The 24,081-nt window shown below is 38.7% G+C and overlaps 1 protein-coding gene across 1 annotated transcript in view; it reads left to right on the top strand.

Annotated features, from left to right (window-relative positions):
- MEOX2 (mesenchyme homeobox 2) overlaps nt 1-3,730 on the top strand; it is a 54,506-nt gene extending 50,776 nt beyond the window's left edge. The window contains exon 3 of the mRNA XM_054384860.1: nt 2,481-3,730. Coding sequence (XP_054240835.1) covers nt 2,481-2,705 — 225 coding nt within the window. The 3' untranslated portion in view covers nt 2,706-3,730. The remainder of the gene's footprint in view (nt 1-2,480) is intronic.
- Nucleotides 3,731-24,081: the final 20,351 nt, after the last annotated feature.

Here is a 24,081-nt window from a genome sequence, read left to right as displayed (position 1 = left end):
ATTAGCTTCAGTTTCTCAGGAATCCAAAAATGAAATGGACACATCCAGAAGGTGATTTGCCTGGACCTCTCCTGTTCCAGTGAGTTAAAGTAGGTTGAATTCAGAACATGCATCACAGGTTTTGCTTCAAATGCATCACTGTAATGTTTTTTAAACCACGTTCTGTATACATTATTAGTTTGTTTTAGGCTTTCAATGCTGTGACTTATTCTGTGAGTGTTCAAAGCCGTAAAAATACCTGGAGAATTACTTAGATCTTTTAAACATCACTCGACTCCTGTCATTTCTTCTTACTGAGTAAAATTATCTCAGTCTTTAATTGAGGACAATGATAATACTCTGCAGTACTAGGGTGATTAAGATTTTAGTTGCATCTACCGCACTTTCTGGCACCAGCAGAGTTCCTTGTCTTACAAACCAAAAATAAAAAAAATCACATCTTAACTTACCCAGAAAGCTTCCAGTGCTGTACTAATGCTGTACCCTCTTAAGACACTGTTTCCACAGACACCTCTGATATGTGACCTTAGTATGATAATTCCCAACATCACAGCAGCCCGTAATAAAAACCTTCCCCTTTACACTCATTGCACTTTACAAGCCAGATTCTTTGGCTCTGAGGAGTTGACTAAAGGAAAGGATGTGTGGTGCTTTGAGGCTCTTGACTAACCCAGAATCATTTTGATGTGTTTCCAAGTGATTGGCTTTAACAGCTCACATTGGCTTTAACAGGCGTATAGAGCGTGGAAGAATAAATATACCTCTCTTTCTTCCCACGTATGTACATACAGATAGTGACGTTAACTATCAGTTCAACTGTAGTAAAACTTTAATGTAAAATTCAAAGTGATAGTAAAGGTTAAACACTGCAATGTTTCCTGGATGTGTAAGACAGATTCAGCAAAACAGCATTTTTGTGGCTCTGTTACTCATGTTGTACAATACGTCCTGCTGTGCCTGTTCCTTGCTGTTTCTTTTAAAGCTCTTGAAACACATTCTGCTGAACACAGCAGAGGATACACCAACATTGAAAGCTTTCTTGCTTTCTTTCCAAGTGAAATGTTGCAGATACTGTTTATTTTTCTGTGGAACCTTCATGGGAGGAGCTGCACAAACACACACACAAGATTTTTTAGCAACATTAACTCTAAATGGATCAAACGCAACAATCTATTCATACCCTGTTCAGTGACAGTATTTTAAGTTGATTTGAAATCAGCCTTTGATCTAATATTTGACAGAAGCTATGCACATTTTTTCCTTCTTTTCTCTTCTTTCCTTTTCCCTTTTCCTTTTCCTTTTCCTTTTCCTTTTCCTTTTCCTTTTCCTTTTCCTTTTCCTTTTCCTTTTCCTTTTCCTTTTCCTTTTCCTTTTCCTTTTCCTTTTCCTTTTCCTTTTCCTTTTCCTTTTCCTTTTCCTTCTTTGGAACCAAAAGGTTTCAAAACCACCAACACCTTGTGGTGTGCACTGCTGGTATTTTAGAATTGTGCAAATAATTTAGGTTTATTTCCACACACACCGCCCTCCATCTCTATACAGAGAAGGGGAGGCACAAAAATGAGTTTCAGCTGGAGTAAAATCTTGGGGTTCAATGTGTCCTAAATACAGATACATTTTTAGTCTTTCATGCTATGAATTTATTTTCCATTCTTGTCTGAAAATATTTGCTGATTTTGACTCAAAATTATAAATGTCTTGGCCCCTGGCTTTGGGGATATTTACTTGTCTGAAAAATTTGACTAGGATCTATCGCTACATGTAGTAGAATTGAAGGTCAGTCAGCTAGAATAATTTAAATACATTTGTGAAATAGGCAGGGAAGCTGTAAGTGTTGATGGCTTCAGCAAGAAAATAAAAAAAAAAGAAGTGGTTTTAAAGTGCTCCACCTGAAACTCTCCACCATTTATAGAAACAAACAAGCAGAAATCCATGTAAACTTTTCAGTGCAAGTTCTTTTCTGAAGTAACTACCCTCCTTTGAAGGGTACTTACAAGCACTGTAAGAAGGGCAGCAGCACAGGTCCCTGCCATCAGACTAGGCTTTCTGTTACACGAAAGGTGGATTCTTCTGTGCAGTCCCTTGATGGGAACCATTTTGCCTTTGTTTCTCTGCCTGTGAAATGGCATTAATACATTTTTCAAGAATATGTCAACTTCTTAATGTTTTCTAAAAGGCCCTGTGGAACTGTTTGCTGCAGGTAGCCCAGCGGCCTTCTTGTGGTAACCTCGTTCCCTCCTTTGCAGTCATTATCTTTGCATCCTCAGGGTTCATGTCCTATCCAAAACTGGATCACCTACTCCTCAGGGAAGGCTTGTCGTGCTTTTAACTAGACAGGGAGAAAGGCACTGTGTTGCACATCTTAAAAAAAGGGAAAAAAGGGGGAAAAAGCCAGGCATTGTGCTAATGGTAGAAAGATGATTATTAATTACCTTTGATGACACCATCTTCATTTTCTTTTTTTTTTTCTTTCTTCTGTGAAGGTAAAAGTTTGGTTCCAGAACAGACGAATGAAGTGGAAGCGGGTAAAAGGGGGCCAGCAAGGGGCAGCAGCCCGGGAGAAGGAACTGGTGAATGTGAAAAAGGGCACACTGCTCCCCTCTGAGCTCTCTGGCATCGGGGCAGCTGGTCTCCAGCACACAGGGGACTCACTAGCGAACGACGACAGCCACGACAGCGATCACAGCTCTGAGCACGCACACTTATGATACACACAGTGTCCCAGCTCCGTTCTCAGGAAAGATGCTTTGCTGGCAAGCCTTACACAGGCATCGTTTACGTATGCAAGTGACTCTGGCAGTGATTTTTAAAGTTGTCACAGAAAATTCAGCCTTAGTGTGTCTGCCTTTCTTGATTTTTAGATGGTTTACAGTAAGTGCCATGTCTTAAAGGTGCCTCAAGATTGGAGAAGTGGAAGATGAACTTACTTTGAACATTCCAGATTTGTTTGTCATGTTTATGACAGCGGGCAGGTATTTTTGCTTTAGCTTGCACTGAAAATTACATTGCTCTCAACAGACGTTATATTCTGAAAACCACAGTGCCACAAAAATCACTATCTAGTGGATAAGAAATGTATTTTAACTCTGTATATATTTACCTTACAGCATTTTCCTGTCTTCACTAATTTTAGCAATGCATTCATATTAGCTGATGGCAATAGTCACTCATGACAATAAATGGCTTTTTGTCTCTTTATTTTTGTTTTGTTTTTCCAAAGACATACAATACATGCAGATACTTCTGTTCAAGTAGAGAACAATGCAGTAGTGTCTGCTAGGTCACATCCTTGTATGACAGACAAAACAAACCTTATGTTGCATTTACTATCAACTGCTGCTAATAGGGTATTATTAAACTTACCTAGCTCCTCAACTCTTCTTATCTTATAACTGCAAAAATGATTTTAGGATCATAAGGATAATCCATTAACCTGCCAAAAATTGTTCTGTTCCACTTATGACAGTGGAAATTTCCCAAAGGATTATTCATTTCTACCTTGTCATAATTGAGTACATTGATAAATACTGACACTCTGCAGAAATGTTGTCACTTCATCTTCAGTTTAAAAAAACCCAGCAGATGAACTCAAAATTATTATCGACTGCTTATGTTGGTTGAAATCAAAATATGAAAGTAATTCAGTATTGTGTCCTATGTGTAAACTCAAGACACATTTTCTGTTATAAGCTTTTATGTACATACAGTCAAATATCAAACCCCCAAATTTAACACAAACCATTGATTGTACTTTGTAAAGAAATATGTTTAATAAATAATCCTTTTTAAATAATTCTGGTCTGTCTACAGTGATTTCATAGGATGCTTCATAGAAGTCACCTTCTCAGGAGAGAATCTCCTCTGGAGACTTCCAAAACCTACCTGGATGGATTCCTGTGCAGACTACCCTAGATAATCCTGCTTTTGGCAGGGGGGTTTGGACTCAATGATCTCTGGACATCCCTTCCAACCTCTAACATTCTGTGATTCTGTGGTACTTAAAATGTTTTTTATAAAAGTCCTAAGTAGCTCTGCCTTTTTCAGGTCTCTCAGAACTTTTTCTGTGGACAACATAAAGCTATGTTTTCAGATTTAGGCTTTTAATCTTGAATAAACCTTCTATCTTGATCCGTTTGGGAAACTTTCCTTTAGCAGGAAAAAGGTGCCTAGGAGCTAATGATGTCTTCAGCCAAAACCAACAAGACTCTGCTCAACCATTTTTCTGATTTAGAGTAAATATAAAGAGTTATTTTGTTGGGCCTTGTTGAAATGGATGAAAGGGAATAGATATCAGGAAAGGATGAATACTTCTATTATAATGCCTTTGTTCAATAAAGCTGTTCAGGAATAAAAAACAAAATATCTCCCCAAAATTTGGACTTGAATTGGACTGGGTTGTGTGGTGGAAGGAGCTGAGAGAAAGAAAGAGTAAGCAAGAAATGTGCATATTCTGGTAAATGCTTATCAGTGTTCACTGAAGCTTTGCTATATGGAGCAGTAGTGCATCATAAAAGCTAAATGCAGTCAAGAATTCTGTGTCTGTTTTCCAAATCCTTTCACTGTAGGTTTGATCTTTCTTGCACATTAATTGTTGTCAGGATCATTTTAGTTTAAAATATCCAAGCAATGGGTAATTAACTTCTTTAAAGACTTCAGAGCATTTTATTGATTCCAGCAGTTAAGGGGTTTTGCATTTGTTTCAAAGTTCTTTCTCAGATGCCTTTGTCATAAAAAAACTTGCTGAGAATGGGAGTGGGATAGAGAAGTAAGCCAACTACTCATGAATACTTTGTATTTTTTATTTCATGGCTGGATGGTCAAGTCTTTTGTGGGTGGGGATTATCTAAACAGGAAAAAAAACCAGATTCAGACTAAAACTTTTTATTCTTGGCTGGATTTTTTTCTGTGTCTTAAATGAAATATAGCTAAAATTCACAATGAAAAATTAGAATGAAAAATTGAAAAAAAGGCATTATTTTCAAATAACACCTTTTAACAACATTTAGTCAGACATAACATGATGTGTTTGGCTAGTAAAGAGGGGGGAGATTATTGTCTTTCAAGTACTCTGCCAAAAATATCTTTTCAGGTTTGCAGAATTGCTTGTTGCTGTTTTTAATAAAAAGTTTAAGGCTGAATCTGAGAAGGGAACAGCCAACTTTGAGCTAATATTGTACAACAAATGGAAGGGCTTTATTTGCATTACCTGAGATGCATCGGTGTTGTGTTCCTTGCCCAAGGCATTTTGACTGGTATATTATTCTGTCAGAGGCACTGTGATTTGTCCCAGATACTTGCAGTAGGGAGCAGGCAATAAGTGTGATAATGACAATCTGTGAGCCACAATAATCTCATTACCACAAAGAATTTTTTCATATTGAGAAAGCTAGTATTTTTTCCATTTTCCTAATTTTAACTGAATCTGGGAATTTTTGTTTAGATAATTGAATGAATCTTCTAACAAAGGACCAAATAATGTAACTTTTTATTACAGGGGGAAAAACATTAGCAAAACTGATTTTCTTGGTGCTTTAAAAGCAGATCAGATTTTGAATTTTCCTGTAAGGTGCTAAGTGTATGTAGTAACCTCACAGATTAATTAGACCCCTGGTGGGTTTAAAAAAACCTGTTTTGTGGGTACACCATTGGTAAGAACACTATGGTGCAGAGATCCTATGTTGGCAGCAGCTTGCTGCTGCTTCTAGTTTGGGGCTAGCTCATATTCAAGCTACACTTCACAGCAACAAATGCTCCACACTTTCACTGCCCTTCAGTCATTAGCTGATTGCTCAGGACTCATCAATGCAGGTGATGGCTCATCTTGTTCTGAATAACCTAATTACTTAAAAACTGATTTGTAGAAGCCTCTGAGATCAATCACCTGCTGCAACATGTGATGGCTTTTTATTAAAGTTTTAGTATAGTTTTTTAGCTGTGTGTAAAGGCTTTTGAAATAGTTTTGGTTTATTTTCATTGGCCTCTACCTGTTTGCAGAGGATTCTTTTACCAATCCAGCCATATGATATAGTTAATACTGTACCATTTCACAGATGGACAAAATCAAGCCCTAAGATTGTGATTTGCCCAAAGGTGTGCAAGCACTTGGTGGTAGAATGAAATGTGATGAAGCCTAGTTTGGTTTATTTATCCTTATTAGTTCCTGTTATGGAAGAGTAGCTAATCATTTTTGATGGCTTATTGTTAACAAATGCTGCTTCTCAGGACTAATGATGCATTTTTTGAGCTACAGTAATTTTGATGCTGTATCTGTCTGAAGTTTACCTCTCTTTGATGTTCTGTTGTTAGCATATGTCTGAACCAGACACAGAAATTTGTGCTCTTAGAAAAGGCCACAGAAAATACAATTGACTGTAAACAGACAGTGATGTCTAACAGTTTTAATTTTCAACATGATGGATGCTAAGAATTCTTCTTCCTGCTGTCTCTGGAATACAAGGCTATATATTATTTGGAAGATTTCTTCCCTTATCATTGCAGAGTTTTTGGTTTGTGTTTTTGTTTACTACAGCTTCATTATTTCCAGATTTATCTTGACAATAGCTGGTCAAGAGGTGTGGTTAGAATAACACCATTACAAGCTGGCTGAATTTATTAAATCACAAATTGGAAGTAGTATGGACATTTAGTTAAATGCTTATATTTTCTTGACTTTCTTTTCTGTTCATCAGAATCAAAAATAGTCAAAAAAGGACCACAAGAAGTTTCTGTACCTTCGTCTTTCCACCACAGGCCAAGTTCCAAGGTACTTTATGTGACCTGCTTTCTTAAATGAAGGCTCTGACTGCTGTAATAATATTATTTTTACAAATAAAGAAAGAAACACCATTAGGATGTGCACTTTTAGTAGCTATGAGGAAACATAGTTATATGTTAGGGACAAAATGTCAGCTTGAGCCTTCATTTAGAATTTCCTGGCTTCAGTCAGTTTATGTCTCTTGGGTGAGCTTGTATTTAATAGAGTACATGCAGTATTTAAGATCAGCTACAAGATTCAAGAAAATTTAAAGAAAATGTTTAACCAATTATGTGCTGTAATTTAATATCATTATGTAATGTGTGAGGGTTGAAAGGGAGAATTTTGTACACAACCTGTTGTCAATATTAATTTTAAAAAGGCAATGGAGTCAATAGCCAGAAATAACTGGCACAGGGCTTCAGTGATGATGCACATTATTACCTCAGATTAATAAGGACTTACTAGAGCTCATTTGCTTTTATATATTTCTGTTAATTTTAATTTTGAGCCTGTAGTCTTTTGACATCATTTACAGCTAAAAGCTGCAGTGTAGGAATCAATTTCAATGTAATTCAAGGCCCTTGGCTGTTAGATATAGCCTCCACATGGCATAATAAGAGGTTATCACAGTCATCTGTACAAATGGCAAAGTTTCTAAACCCTGTATTACTTCTGTCCAAGTCTTGCAGGTCTGTTAGTCCTTGTTGGGTTTTTCTGTCATGACTCCTACCTGCACAAAATTGGTGAAAATTTACTTTTGTTCAGTTGAAAAAAAAAATCACCTGGGCAGTAGACTTGATTGGTGTCAACAAATAGAGAAGACCCCAGAAAACATTGTTAATGAAGAGGTTGTTAAATAATAGTTGCAGTAGGAAATAATTATAGTTCCCTTCTTTGCAGTGCTTTTCCATAGAGGGATTCCAAAGAGTTTTTAAAGAAAGGTAAGGTTTGAAATAGCCTTTCTGATAGATAAAAGACAAGGGAATCAACTAATTTTTACTGGCCACCTTGTATCAGAGGTCCAGTAAATCTGTGAGACAGCTATGAGAATGCAATTCTGTTCTTTTCTTGGTCTTATATGGCTCTTGAATGCTCTCTGTGACAACCTCTTCTAGCCCTTGTGACCTGGACCTTTTCCCCAACAGGGTTCACCAAAAAACAGAGTAAATATGTGGTTCTTGAAAGCAAGAACACAGACCTGAGAAAATGGGGAAAGGTATACAATCCAGGATTTAAAATAATAATTAAAATGGCATTGCTTCTCTTCAGAGGATTAAGTGTCTGGAATTAAGCATAATGCCACCTCCGTGTTCCTTCCATAAAGAGTGTCCTATTTTTTTATAACAATGCAATTATTTTAGAATGTTTTATGTATTATGCTTATATCTGTTAAGGTTATATACTTGAATTTAAATATTTGGACATCTAAGAAAGTAATATTACTAGTCCATAGACAGATATCAAGAGAGAGAGAGAGAAAATTTGTCTATAAGTACTTCTCTGCTAGTCTTTGGACTTTTGTTTTAAATTTGGAAAATCTAGCATGTATTAAGAGAAATACTGTAAAAATGTTATTTTCAATTAGTGACAAGTTTCAGATTCACTGATCCTTTAATTAAACAGCACAGTAACTGATTTCTGTAGGAAATGTCATGTAACCACAAAATAGGGAACTGAGGGCCCAATAACCTTATACCTAGTCATAAACCTAACCATAACTCTAAGCATAAGCCTAACCCCTAATCCTAACTCATAGCCCCAACCCTAACCACAGTCATAACCATAACCCTAACCCCTAACCCTAACTGTAACCCTTACCCTAACCCTATTCTTTACCCTGACCCTTAACCATAGCCCTAACTCTTAACCCTCAGGCTAACCTAAAGGGAACAGATGGCCTAATGTGCTGGATTGTCTCTCACCATAGGGAAGTCTGTAGTCTTCCTTGAGCCCAAATCAGGGACATCAATGGGAAACTTGCCAACCTGATGCATTCATCAGATTATTACCTGCTACTGACCTTCCAGACAGGTGGGGAAGAAGCTTCATCCCATAGTCTGAGGGGAGTGAAGAGAGACTTCAGTGCCTTGGGAAAGTTGGTGAAAGAGTCTGGAGAGCAAGTTATTTTTTCTCCCTCCTTCCAGCTGCAGGTGATGACATGGGATGGAATAGAAGCATCCAGTCCATAAATACCCAACTTTAAGACCGGTGCTACAGGCTTTGGGTTCTTTGATCATGGCTGGTTTTATAAGACACCAGCCCTGATGGTAATACGTGGGAAAAGCTTATCTTGTAGAGTGGAAAGGGTCCTAGAACAAGAAGTAGCAGGGCTCATTTACAGAGCTTTAAATTATATTTGAGGGGCTTGGGGTTGTATCTGGGTTTGCACCAACAGGGCAGTGTTCTGGTATTAATGAAGACCAGGAGGCCTCCTGCCCCTCCAGGGTGGGCTCAGTGTGCTCAACTTGCTCCCTGAAATGCCTGCATGCCAATGCATGCAGCATGGGGAGTAAGCAGGAAGAGTCAGAAATCTGTGTGTGGTCAAGGGGTTATGGATCTAGTAGCAATTACAGAGACATGGTGGGACAGCTCACATGACTGGAACATGGTCATGGATGGCTATGTCCTCTTTAGGAAAGACAGGTCAACAAGGCAAGGTGGTAGAGTTGCTCTTTATGTGAAAGAGCAACTAGAATGTATTGAGTTCTGTCAAGGGGTGGATGAGGGGTGAGTTGAGAGTTTGTGGGTGTGAATTAAGGGGCAGGCCAGGATGTGTGATACTGTGGTGGGTGTCTATTACAGGACACCTGATCAGGATGAGGAAGTTGATGGCACCTTCTACAGGCAGCTGATAGCAGCCTTGCAATTACAGGCCCTGGTTCTCATGGGGGGATTTTAACTACCCAGATACTTGCTGGAAGGCCTCTTTGGCCAGCCAGCCAGAGTCCAGGAGGATCTTCCAGGGCATTAATGATAACTCCTTGATGCAAATGGCGGATGAGCAAACTAGGAGAGGAGCACTGCTGGACGTTATTCTCACTAATGAGGAGAGTCTGGTTGAAGTGGTGAAGGCTGAGGGCACCCTTGGCTGCAGCGACCACAAGATGGTGGGATTCAGGATCTTGTGAGGTAGAATCAGAATACAAGCAGGATCACAACCCTGGATTTCAGCAGGGTAAACTTTGGCCTTTTCAAGCAATTCCTAGGGGAAATCCCATGGGACAGGGAAGTAGAAGATAAAGGGCCCCCAAACCAGTTGGTTAACATTCAAAGACCACTTCTTCCAAGCTCAAGATCAGAACATCCGGAAGGGTAGGAAATCAAGAAAGGTATCCAGGAGACCCACATGGTTAAACAGGGAACTGATGGGCAAACTCTAGTGGAAGGAGAGTCTACAGATCATGGAAGGAGGGGCTGCCCACTTGAGAGGAATATCAGACTATTGTCAGAGGATGCAGGGAGGCAGCTAGGAAAGCTAAGGCCTCCTTGGAATTAGACCTTGCAAGAGAGGTCAAGGACAACAGAAAGGCCTTCTTTAAATACATTGCAGACAGAGCTAATGCTAGAGGCAATGTAGGCCTACTGCTGAATGAGGTGGGTGAGAGAGAATGAGGTGGTGACAGAGAATAAAAAGAAGGCAGAGCTACTGAATGCCTTCTTTGTCTCTGTCTATAGCGTGGAGACTGTCCTCAGGAGCTCCAGACCCCTGAGACCACAGAGCAAGTCAGGATGAAGGAGGAGTTTGCCTTGGATGATGACGACTGGGTTAGGGATCAGTTACGTAATGTGGACATGCATAAATCCATGGGTCCTGATGGGACATACCTGCAGGTGCTGAGGGAGCTGGCAGAAGTCATTGCTAGGCCACTCTCCATCATCTTTGGTAAGTCATGGGAAACAGGAGAGATGCCTGAGCACTGGAGGAAAGCAAATGCCACTCCAGTCTTCAGAAAGGGCAAGAAGGAGGACCCAGGTAACTGTAGACTAGTCAGCCTCATCTCCATCCCTGAAAAGGAGGAGCAACTTATCCTTGGTGCTGCATCTAGACATATCAAGGATAAAAATTTCATTGGGTGCAGTCAACATGGTTTTACCAAGGGGAAGTCATGTTTAACCAACGAGCCAGCAATGTGCTCTTGTGGCCAAAAAGGCCAGTGGTATCCTGGGGTGTAATTAGAAGGGCTGTGGTGAGTGGGTTGAAAGGTATTCTCCTCTCCCCTCTACTCTGCCCTGATGAGGCTGCATCTGGACTATTGTGTCCAGTTCTGGGCCCCTCAGCTCAAGAAGGATCTCAGGGAACTGCTTGAAAGAGTCCAGTGTAGAGCCACAAAAACAATTGAGGGAGTGGAACATCTGCCTTATGAGGAAAGGCTGAGGGAAGTAGGTCTCTTTAGTTTGGAGAGGAAGAGACTGAAGGGTAATCTCATTCATGTTTATAGCGATGTGGAGCCTGAGTGTCAGGAGGACAGAGCCAGGCTCTTCTCAGTGATGAGCAATGACAGGACAAGGGGCAATGTGTACAAGCTGGAAAACAGGAAGATCCACGTGAACATAGGGAAAAACTTTCACTGTGAGGATGACAGAACATTAGAACTGGCTGCTCAGAAAGGTTGTGGAGTCTCCTTCTCTGGTGACATTCAAAAACTGCCTGGACATGTTCCTGTGTGACCTACTCTAGGTGATCCCTTTCTGGCAATGGGGTTGGACCAGATGATATTTCAAGGTCCCTAACATTCCGTGATTCTGTGACTCTGTGATAGTATCATGGGATTTGTCTTATAAAAGACTGTTCCACAACCATATGAAGCAATGGACCTGGCAAATACCTATAAATGTTGCTTAGTATTTAGGGAGAGAATCTCATTCTTAGCGTCACCGTGTATATATAGGCACTGTATGTGTTACTTATGTCTGCTGATGGACTGCAGGGTTTTTAGAAATATGCCTATTCTGAATGCTTACCACATTATTTGCCAAGAAAGTCACATGCACAGCTGAGAAAATACCAAAATGGGCATTTTCCCAAATTAAAAATTTATCTTGAAAAGTGCCCTTAGAAAAATTTTATGCAATCACCACAGAAATGCATTTAAGACAATAAAATACTATGAAGGGAGAAAGGAAGCCCCAGTTTGGAATTACAACACATTGTAAATAATTTTGTATTTCTATAATCCTCACCTATATAGCTGTTCACTGGAACTGACAAAGTAAAATGCAGAATTGTTTAGTTGATTAGTGATACTGAGGGCAACATGGAGCTCTTACATTTTTGATTTTAACCTATTTGTGAAAGACATTGGATTCTGCTGACAATATTATGAAGAGTTTTCAGGACTCCTTTTAAATAGAGTATTTTTGCAAGAAAGAAGTACAGATTCCTCTAAGGAAGCAGAGGACCTCATCTAAAGCCTGCACATGGCAATGGAAAGATTACGATTGATTTCACAGGGATTTGGATTTAGCCCAAAGTACACACAAAAGTTCATACAAATCAGTGAACAGTCCAGGATTAAGACATTAGCCAATAATTTCCAAAGTGACTGTTGACTTTGTGCCTCCGTTATGACACACAGTATCCTGATTTCAGTGGAGTTTTGAGTACACAGTGAAAATTGGGACCACTTTATGGAAATGTGAGTTTAGGACCCCATATTACTGGCCAGTTAAGAAAATTTTGTTCTTGGTTCTAACAAGCGTCTTATGATATGGGATTTCCATAGCTGGCAAATCATCACGTTACATTATTAAATCCTAGGTTTCATAACCAATATAAAAGAAACTTGCTACGCTGCTTTCCTTCTCCTGTAATTTGTGGCATTAGTAGATAAGAAAAATAAAGCACGTTATATATAGGTTTGAACAGATGTTCCCGAATGGTTGCAGGGGGGTAGGGGTGTCGAGGAAGGTAAAACTTTCCCTCCACTCAGATGTCTGTCTTGAATTTCTCACAGTTTTTGCAGACAGTTTGGCTCACTTCCAACATACATCGTTGCCTGTCTGGTATGAAAAATGCCATCTGTGGTGTATGGAAGTTCTTTCTTTAAAAGTGGCCTGCTAATTATTCTTCAGGCAGGTGTTGCTAAAGTGAAGTCAGGTGTCAAGCATGGTATAACCTTCACATTGCCTCAAATTGCCCCACTCTTGTATGCTGTTCTTTCCCCAAAGAATAGGACAGACTATTACAGGGAACTGAAATGTTGGTTGATACAGTATTGAGATGATTCAATCAGAAGTATTTATTGTGGTGACACTCCAAAACTGAAAGTTAAAGGATGTGGGTTGAATAAAGTGTATACATTTTCCAAAACAAATATCCTCCTGATTCTTATAAGCTGACATTCTGTTCCTTTACATTTGCACTGCCATTCTGCAAAATGTTAAAAATCCTGATGATCTCAGAAACTTCAAATAGGGTAAGAGGTAGCGGAAAGAATTTCCTTCTGTGCTTTAACAGGCTTGGGGAGCTGTTTGTTGAAAAGAGCGTGGAAGATGGCTGTATGGTGTGAATGACACCTGCAAATTCTCACCTATATTCCCTCTCCAAAACACTCATGCTTTAAAGCTTTTTGAAGATTAATGGGATGGTTAATGGGCCAGAATCAACACAGGGGGGCTGCAGGCATCCATTCAACTCATGCAGGAGCCCCAGCTCCCAGGATAAGCACTGCTGCTGCCTCTCATTTACAATAGTTAGTCTGCTCCTCTTTTCTTTACATGACATCAGCCCTCCCAATAGAAGATGAAAACTCACCACACTGAGCCAGATGTTACAACACTTCTCTTTCGCTAGCAGATGAGCACTGTTAGGAGGTGAGGGATTACCAGTATAAATGCAAGGCTTCCTATTTCCTATGCTGTTTTCAGAAGGTCTTTTGAATAAATAGTCCTTTTACTCTTTGCAGTCTTGGCATTCAGAATGAGTGATATTGTTAGTGGTTTAAAAAATTATGAGGAAAGCACAGGCACATTTACTCCCTTTGACAGTAAGACTTTGCATTGCTTACTTTATCAGTGATGAAAGTAATCCAACTTTCTCCCCAGCCTTATGCAGAACCCTTGACAAAATATTTACAAAAGGCTGGTATGACACTGAGATAAAGAGCAGTCCTGTAAGTAATTGAGTTATCTAGCTCTGTTACATTTTTGATCAACCCTGAGACATCTGGATGATTTTGAACTACCAGTCTTCTACTACGAAGAACAGTTTAACTTTTGTAAGGACTTCCTCTTGTGTTTTCAAGCTCATGCATAGCCTCTGACTGATTTAGCATATTGTGATAATGACATGTACACAAAGCACTGGCATGCAGCATTATTGAGATGATTTCCTTTTTGGCTCAGCCAGATTCCTGTTAAAAGTTATACAGACTCTTAAGAGACTAACAAAAGAAGAAATAAAGATCCAGAAATGGCACGAAGATAAGCCTGATGAAGCTGGAGTTGGGATCTCCTGAAATTAAAAGCAGACTTTGTATGAATACATATATTGAAATGTACCACTGACATTTCATCACACAACAAAACCACAAACCCCTAACCCCCTCTCTTGGCCTGGGTTGAATACTTATCAAAATCCCAGTATTTACTTGTCAGAGTGGGTTCTTCATTAGATTTGCAGAACAGAGGCTTAGATAAACACATTTTGATTAGAGAGAAAGGAAAACAAAGCTGAAAATTACAGTGAAATTGTTCCTGTGGTGTAATGCATTAATCCAAACTAAAATCCATCCTGTACCTGCTCACATATGGATTAAATGAGGATGAAGCTCTAATTTTGTGACTGAGTCCATCCTACAATGGTCTTTTGAATGACTTTGTGAATACAGCATTTGACAGTTCAATACAAAGGTTTGTTTTGATTCTAGCAGGAGACTATAGTCTCCTAACACCTTTGCAAGATACGTGCAAACATCTTCCACTGCATCAGAATAGCAGAAAACCACAATGGTACAAAAAAGGTCCTTTTGGAGTAATCTTTGATGAGTCTGATAAAGCTCTGAGGACCAAGGCTCAGAAATAGGGTTCTCAGAAATTTTGACAGCAAATAATTCTACTATCATTCAGGAATTTAAACTGGCATCTAAAGAATCATGCTGAAAGGTATATTCAGCTTTATGCAAACCATAAGCACCTATTATTCCTATTTTTGCCTATCACTGCTGTACAGCTCTCTTTGAGGTGAAGCTTCACAGCTGTGTCACAACTCAGAGAATGACAACAGAAGTGAATATAAATAATGATATATCTAACTGCTGCTGCTTACTTAGCACTGCTTTGATTGCTGCAGTTACATAAAATGGATTTTAATAGGGACACTGCATTTCACTCCTCTGATTCTTTAATTTCTCTTATCTGGAAGGAAAACAGTGTGCAGATATTATTTATTCACTTTTTAAAGTGAATCAGGAAAACCAAATGTGATTGCAACAATTACTTATATAAAATACAATTCGTAATTTTTAGTAACTGAGTTGACAGCTTTACCTCACATATCAACTGACATATGGCAAATTCTCCAGATGGGCATCAATAAAATCATGCCTGGGCATTGTGTCTCTCAAATATGAAGAAAGGATGGGAATGTATGAAAAAACAAAGCATCAGCTTGGAGAATCTTCACAGAATCACAGAATCAATAAGGTTGGAAAAGACCTCAAGGATCATCAAGTCCAACCTGTCACCCAAGACCTCATGACTACTAAACCATGGCACCAAATGCCACGTCCAATCCCCTCTTGAACACCTCCAGGGATGGTGACTGCACCACCCCCCTGGGCAGCACATTCCAACGGCTAACAACTCTCTCTGTGAAGAACTTTTTCCTCACCTCGAGCCTCAAGCCTGTGTTCCTCTTGTTCTGGTGCTGGTTGCCTGGGAGAAGAGACCAACCCCCTCCTGGCTACAAACTCCCTTCAGGTAGTTGTAGACAGCAATGAGGTCTCCCCTGAGCCTCCTCCTCTCCAGGCTAAACAACCCCAGCTCCCTCAGCCTCTCCTCGTAGGGCCTGTGTTCGAGGCCTCTTCCCAGCCTTGTTGCTCTTCTTTGGACACATTCAAGTCTGTCAATGTCCTTCTTAAATTGAGGGGCCCAGAACTGGACACAGTACTGAAGGTGCAGCCTAACCAGTCTTGTCCAATTCAAGTCCAAGCACATCCTATCCTGGCATAGAACGTGAGATTTCATTTTACAAGTAATGCTGTGATACTCAAGGCAGTAAGAATATATTATTTTTAAGGACATTTAAGATAATTTTTGGTGTTATTGTGGCTTCTAAAATCATGCAAAGACTTAGCAACATCTGAGATTAAATCAAATCACTCCTCTGAAATTAATTCACGTGATTCATCAGAATGCTTCATTGATTATGTCATACCTATCATCATAAAATACTCAATCTGTGAACATACTTGTTCTGTGGACATTTTGATTTTGAAATTAGTTTTCACCCTAGGTAAATGTGAGAATTGAACTTGATCATCAAACTTTCAACAAATAAAACACACAGAATCTAAAGGTGAAACTTATAGAGAACATCTAGACATAAATTCATCTGAGTTGGAATGCTACTTTCACACTTAGCTTTTTGTTTAGCTTAGGAAATTGATACAATTGTTGTTTGTGCTCACACTGTTGCTGTGGCTTAAGCATCCCACAGAAGTGTGAGTCAGAAAAACAAAATTAGATTATGTACTTATGTGAGTAGTGGAACAATTTGGAGAATTTCAGTTGCTCAAAATAGCCAAGAAAAATAACATGGAGATTATTTCTCTTCTCACTTGGACAAATAAAAATGAAAAACTCTCAGCTTCTGAAAGGCCAACTGGCATAGGGTCCAAGACATTTTTAGTAAGATAATGTCAGTAAGATAAGATGTCTGTGGAGGAAGTTTCTGCAGGAATGTGCTTCACTGGAGCAGAATGACTGGATGTGACAGATATCAACATTTTCACACTGTTTGCATACCTGCTAGGTCAGAATTACACATTGCAGGTCTCACTGCAGATCCTCATGTCAGCCACAGCATTGTGACACTAAAGCAAATACAGCTATGCATGGGCTCATTACATCCAGTGTCCAGAAGAGAAAAAACAAACGAACCAACCAGAAAAAAAGGGGAAAAAATCCTCTAAGAAAGTTTTTCATCGACAGTTTGCTTTGCTCACTAAATCAGAGTAAAAGTGAGATTTTTCTCAGGTTGAAAGCTAAGAAAAGCTGAAAAAATACGAAAGCAAAACAAATATTGAGAGCTAAACTGGAGACACAGATCAACGCGTGTCAAATTCCTTGCGCATTGTGACAACACCTGAACTCCAAATGTTGTAGCACTACTCAAAGAGACTCTGAAAATATGAACTTTCTTTGCTGAATTCTGAAGGGTTGGTAGAGGAATATCTGTGTTTATTATTTTCCCAACTTCCCATCCCTTCTTCTCACTACAATTCACATCCAAAGATATACCTCTCTGTGGCCCAAAAGAAAGGAAGAATGTTACAGAAATGGCTTAAACATGTGAACATCAGTTTCACTGACTGAGCAGCATGCTGTAAACTATTCCCCAATTTAGAAGTAACTATAGAGAGTTGTGAGGTCAATGCACTTCTTTTTTTTACTTAAAAAAATGTGCAAAATGTGCATTTTGTGGTATTGTTTTAGTCAGATTGACTCCTCGCATTGTGTTAGATTTCATAATCTTTTAAGAATGAACTTGCATTCCCCAGGTAGTTCATCAGTCTCCTAAAAGCTAGAGAGATGATTCATGTCAAAATTATGGAGCTGATTCATTGCAAACCTACTCTAAGTAGACAGAACTGACCTTGATAGTTGCGTCTGGTCTCTTACAAATCTTTTTCTAATTTTCCACTATTTTGTCTCCTGGTATCTTGAAAAATTGCCACAAAAAACCCACAACCCCCTAAGCAGTCCCCAAAACACTACATGTACAAATCTTACTGTTGTGATTGGGCTTTGGCTCAGATATTAAACCGGTAATGTTTCAGAACAGGTAAACAGCACAGCAAAGGAAACTTTGCAGACATCTTGATAGCAGCTGCTGTGTAAGTTGCTCTGTAACACTGGAAGGATTCCCCACAACTAAGTAACAGAGAATACATTCCATACTTATGACATACAAATTTGAAGCCTATTTCATTCCCTGAACATAAAAAGAGATTAGAAACATTCATGAATATATGGAGAACTAAATTTTGGAACTAGAATGGAAAAGGAAAAAATAGGCATTTCATAAGTGAATTTTGTAGTGGATGGTCTGTTTCTCCTCAAAGTGATGTGCATGCATATATGAAATTTTGTTTATCTTTTCATTTATATTCATCACACAGAAAGAAGGACCTTAAAAAAATAAAAAGTCAAAAAAGCTTTTTCTGTGGTAAAATGTGACATATATGTTACTTGCAATTTGATTGATCATACTCATGTCAATCATTCGTTGTATCTTTTAACTCTTGCTTTTCATATTGTATCAAAAAGCGTGGGGCTAAAATCAACTTCAAACTTGCAAAATAAAAAGCACTTGAAGACTGAAAACATTTATTCTTAAGACAGTTCCAGTGCTTATGCACTGCAGTAATCTTCCATTTCTGAATCACATGCTATCTTGTACCAGAACATCGAACTAGGTTTTTGCTCCAGATTTCAAATATTCTAGAAACTTTATGGTTTCTATGAATTTGCACTTGCTTACTTCCCTTAAAGTTGGGGTTTCTTTCCCACCCTAAAATTATTTGCAAATTTTATTACATTTACTAGTAAGTTTTACTATGATTTTATTTTCTCTTCAGTCTATATTCCAGATTTTAGTTGTTTCTGAAAGCTTCTAGTGCCTTCTGCAGCTAACAGCTTCAGTTAATTACCTTCTGAAATGGAGAGTGCTGATTAAAAAGGGCATGCAACTGTGTTTATCTGATTGCTAATTAGGAAAGAACCTATTTAGGTCAGTAGGATTGCAGCTAGCAGGTATTTTGGTAATTAGAGAGCTAGAAGGACTGTGAAGAGCATGTTGGAATGTCTCTAGGTAGGACAGGATTTCACAGCATTGTGCAATTTGTCCATTTTGATCCTCAACGCATGACATAAAACACGTGCAGCACATCAAAGGTACTGGAGTAACAAAGAATGGTAAGAGGTTTCTTGTGGGTGGATTGGAGACTACCCAGATGGGGGAGGTTGTTAGCTTGTGACTTGGGGCAGCATGAGAAAGGCAACTTCTTTGCTCTCAAACCAGGATTTGCACTATTGATGCAGTGGCTCAAAGGCAAGGAACGGGACCAAACTCTATTAAGGGGAAGCACAGAGGCCAGAGGTGAGCTCTAGCTCCAGGGTAGTAGAGGAGACTGGTTGCAAATTCCCTTTAGGGAGTGGATGGGGATGGCAGTGTCCATCTTTTAACAGGCTTATTGGCACAGGAGGCTTGTTGCCTGCCAGAAGCCCAGGTAGCTTATTCGTTAGAAGAAAAGGATTTCCACCTTTCCAAAGCTGATCTGCCACCTATGATAGCTATAAAATCAACCCTTTTTATTTTGTTTGTATGTATTAATTGTACTCAGCTCCCTGTGGTTTATTTAAGGGAGTTAGCCACAGAAAATAATTTCTCCCTCATGGACTCAAAATTTGTAGGCTAGGAATACATAGAAAGTATGTGATGTTTTCCTAGGAAAAGGAAAATATTCCTTGTTCCTCATGGTAAACAAAAATACTTGATTTGAGGCTATATGATACTTGAAGACCTCAAGCTTTAAAATATTACCCAGTGATTTTTATTAAGTGCATTTGCTGCTGGTACAAGAATATATTTTTAGAAAGCTATTCAGTATCAATTTATGACAACTGTCTTTCTGATGAGGTTCAGGTACATGTGCATAACCTTTACATTTCCTTAGAACTATTCTTTATGATTTTAAAAAAAGATTTAAAAAAAAAAAAATCAGTGTTTTGTTTAGCCTTGCCTAGAAAGTGCCACTTCCTATGCTTCTACTCAGAAATGACACAAATGGTTCCTGCCTGTGCATATGCAGTGAAGTGGTAGTATGTGCTATAGCTCATGCCAAGAGATGTTTTGTAGTTCTGGATTTACCATCTACTGCTGATATTTGTGTGCTCCTAATTTAAAAATATGAAAGATTATTCTGGTGATAACAAACAGTTATAACCATTGGTCAGAGAGTGCAAACCACTATGAAATAGGTTACAGCATGTCTCATCAAATGATCTTGATGTGCAAGACATTTATCCTGAATCAAAGGTTTTCAGCTATATAGTGTTGACATACCATGTAGGTTACAGCATGCAGCAACTTGAACCTTGGTGTTTCTAACAAATTAACATTTTTTTTTTCAGTGACACAGTACAAGAAATTGCATAGCAGAGCATGCCAAATAAAATTTGGAAATGCTCACAACAGGTGGGCAGGGTGTTCTTCTAATGATACTTGATAGGCTTTCCTTGAAGATGGAATTTATTTTTCCAGTAACTCCCATCCCATCCCCTCTCCCACCAAAAAAACAATACACATATTTCCTCAGTAGGAACAAAAGGTTAAAGTACTTCAAGAACAGAAAATGCTGGAAAAATAACACACAAATATCCTTTAAAAGTTTCTGCCTTATTCTTCAGCCTGCCCAAGTACCCTGATGAGCAGTTCCTGACTCATTAGGCAGCTGTGTTGTCTGCATCAGAGCTAAGCATGAGCAAGTCAGCTGGTATGAGGATGCTTGTGGCTTCCATGTAGCATCTTGGAGCTTTTTCAGTTTGTGCAGAGACAAGCAGCCAAAGAAGCCAACGTTAGGGAGTGCCAATGACTGCCCCAGTGAATTCACCTCTTAAGCAGGTTGATAGCTGAACACCCAATAGATGGGGCAGATTAGGAGCTTAGCAGCTGAGCAGCCCAGGCAAGGAGGCATGCAGACAGAATGAACAATCGTTTAGACAGACCATGTGCTTGTTTATTGACAAGTATTTCTACACAGCTCAGGCATGAGATACTGAGACAAGTTTGATATTCAGAAATTCCCAAGCTTTCCTCAGTGGGGTAGGGTCTAGACTACCACATTGTCCTTATCATCCTTTCTGTTGTGACTGTCTATCTTGACTTCGGTCCAGGACAACTCCAGCAAGTTGAAGCATTTTGTTTTGCTGGGCTATTTTCTTCACTGATGGAGCATGTTAACGTGGATCAGTGCAGTGTGAAATGACCACCAGGACTTGCAGAAAAATGTAAAACTATTTATTTTCTGGCTTAATATCTTACATGAGTTTCAGGTAAATCAACTCATGGGTGAATCCTGTCAGTCTCTATGCCTGGGTAGGTAAATGGTGGAGGAAGCCTGTTAGAAGTAAGGAGGGAAATAGCAGGGCTGCCCACTCATTTTCCAGCAGAAGGTCAGCATCTGGCTTACCCAGCAGGGGATCAGTCTAAGGTGCAAATGATTCCCATGATCAATACACTAGGGGATGAAGAAGGACAATAAGGAATTGTAATAATAATAATTTTTTTAAAAAATCCTTTGTTTCCAAAGAGGCAAAAATAACCTGTTATAGGATAAAGACTATATAAGCACACAGGATGAAGTTCTAGCATGTAGATTTTTTTTACAGTATGTTTTCCTAGCAGACTGCCTGAAAGGTGCATTATTTTCTCTGGACATCTTGGCAATCTTTGAATAATTGATTTTGCTAAAAAGGTGTCCTGAGTTTTAACTTGGAATGATCACATATGAAAACTGTCCTGTAGTTAGCATAGAAGAAATGGAAAGCTAGCAGTAAGTGGCTAAGTGCGTGGCATGATGTTGATTAATATGCAGAACACCCCTGCCTTCAGGTTTCTAGAGTATATATAATGTTGTTAAGAATTATGTATTAATGCATATAGCTCTTAAAGTATGAATAAATAAAATAATGGTTTTTTAAGGTACTGTATGCCAGAGTGTTTAGCACTGGCAAAGTCAATGTGAATTATTTTGTAATACCAGCATTATTGTAACACTGATGCCTTTAATGCTTCTGTAAGGATATCCATTGCCAAGCACGAATGTTGGTGCTGAATACCTGCAGTAGTGATATATAAAAATTCTGACATCTGCTCCTCAAGGTGTACTCATTTAGAGTGTTGCTATATCCAAGATACTGCTACATGAATAGAGCATACTAAGCCCAGCTCAGTTCTGGATATGATTCAGTTTACTGTGAATATTTGCCAAGGCAGATGATACTGCTCATCCCAATTTCAACCTGCTCTAATTCCCTTTATGAGTTTATTATTTGGTGATGGTTTAGTGCTCAGAGAGACCCAAACAGGAAGTGTCTGGGCGTTCTCTGTTCATGAAGTGGGTGGGATGGAGTTCTTCAGAGTAAACAATTTCCCCTAAGTAGAATAGAGGTTTGTGTTGCCTTAGTTACTGGAGTGACCTACTAGTTGACAGCAGAATCCCAGTCTCCAGACAGAACATCCTTCTGCATTTTTAATGGCAGCAGAGGCTGGGAAATCTCTACTTTTCTGGTTTTCAGTTGTAACAAGAGAAAAACCCAAGTTATTTATCTCTTTTTTAGAGAATTAATTTTTTTTTTTAAATCAACTCTTGAAAAAAAATTCTGCAAGGTCACTGAATGGGGAAAGTGTTGTCTGGTAGAAGGCTAGAGCAAAGCAACTAAAGCAGTGTTCACAGATGTTTTGTATTCTATTCCTTTCTTTAAAAAAAAAGTGAGCACTGGAAAGTTTCAAGGCTTAAACAGTCAACAGCAGCTACACTTGTAGAGCCAGATAACTGAAGCTTGTCTAAAATAGGATAGGATTTTAAATTGGTTTTCTCCTTAACAGACGTATAGCTATTGTAGTGCTATTATCTATTTTTCCTTGGACATAGAAGCTGGAAAACACAACCCATCTGTTTCCCTTGTGAGACATAATCAACTTCAAATTTTTGTCTAGCTATGAAAACATGAATTTCAGTAGGGTGATACTTGGGTGACAATTTACACTGAAACGGACATCCAAAATAATTTTTAAGATGTATGGAATCTCTCCTTTCCCAAAATTAAGTGATATGAAGTAGAGGTTCCAAGGCACCTGAAATGTATCTTACATTGTTAGGCCATGAGCTCCTTTTCCTCTGATAATAGTCCTTCCCCCAGAGTGGTTCACAGATACTGCTCACTGATAATCTTTTGGGGCTTTCTTTGGGTTTTTTTGGGGTTTTTTTTGTTTGTTTGTTTGTAGGGTTTTTTTGGGTGTTTGTTTTTGTTTTTTTTTTTTTTTTGCAATTAAGTTTCAGTTGATAATGAAGCAAGATGAACACAAGCACCAGAGCAATGAAGAGCTCAGTCTGGCCTGCTGGGATGGTGTGGCTGAGGTCAGGGTGAATTCAAAGAGCCTGAATGTGAAATTAACACCATAGAATAACTTAGGCTAATCTAAGTGAAAAAAGCAAATGTATTCTACCATATATAATTGCCTGCAATTAAGAGCTAGTCCAAATGCTGTTGATTTACTTGATTTTGAGTAAATTTAGAATTTTCATTTAGATGAAGTCAGATTCTAGAAGTTAACAACTAGGATTCTATAAGAACCTCAGATTACCATAAATCAACATTGAAGTTGAGACCACTAGGATATAATTGTAAAATATTTTACTAAGTTTATTGATTTTTACTTATGCTCAAACCTATTTTACCATTAATGCAATACTAAAATCCTTAATCTTTGTTCATCTTACAACAGTTTTATTGGTGCTTTTTGACAGTCATGCACTACAGTATTGTTATATTATTCTATCTGTAGGACATAATTTAAATCTACCCACTCCACACACTGATATTTAAATGGCAACACATTTAATGTGAACATCACAAATGTGCATTACTTCTACTATTTTAATGTGAATTTCTACATATGTTTCTTTCTCTAAACAACAACTTTAGATGAATCTATCTGTAATAGTTCCTTTCCAAAACTAAGAGCTGATTCAAAGTAGAAAGCTTTACTTAATGACTGGCAGGATTTAAACTGTGGCAAAATCCTTTACAGCAGGATTTATAGTCTAGTTCTTCTGTGAAGACCACAAGTAGAACTGAACTTTTGAGGTGAGGGGGTTGTTGGGACATTGTGTTATTTCTAACCAACCTGTTTTATCACACAGCTTATTATTTGTATTAATGCCAAACATATCAAGTGTGATTGACAAACATCTGGCAGAGAAATGCATGCTCCTGAGCTTCAGATTGCAGACCTGAATGTACAAAACCTGTCCTTATTGCCATTTCTAAAAGTAATTTTCTACAAGGATCTAGCGTACATTTCCCCCTGTTTCTTTGTG

This window comes from Indicator indicator, chromosome 11 (genome assembly GCF_027791375.1).
Source record: "Indicator indicator isolate 239-I01 chromosome 11, UM_Iind_1.1, whole genome shotgun sequence".
Lineage (NCBI taxonomy): Eukaryota > Metazoa > Chordata > Aves > Piciformes > Indicatoridae > Indicator > Indicator indicator.
The sequence above is the reverse complement of the archived record's forward strand: the minus strand, read 5'-3'. Positions and strand labels throughout refer to the sequence as shown.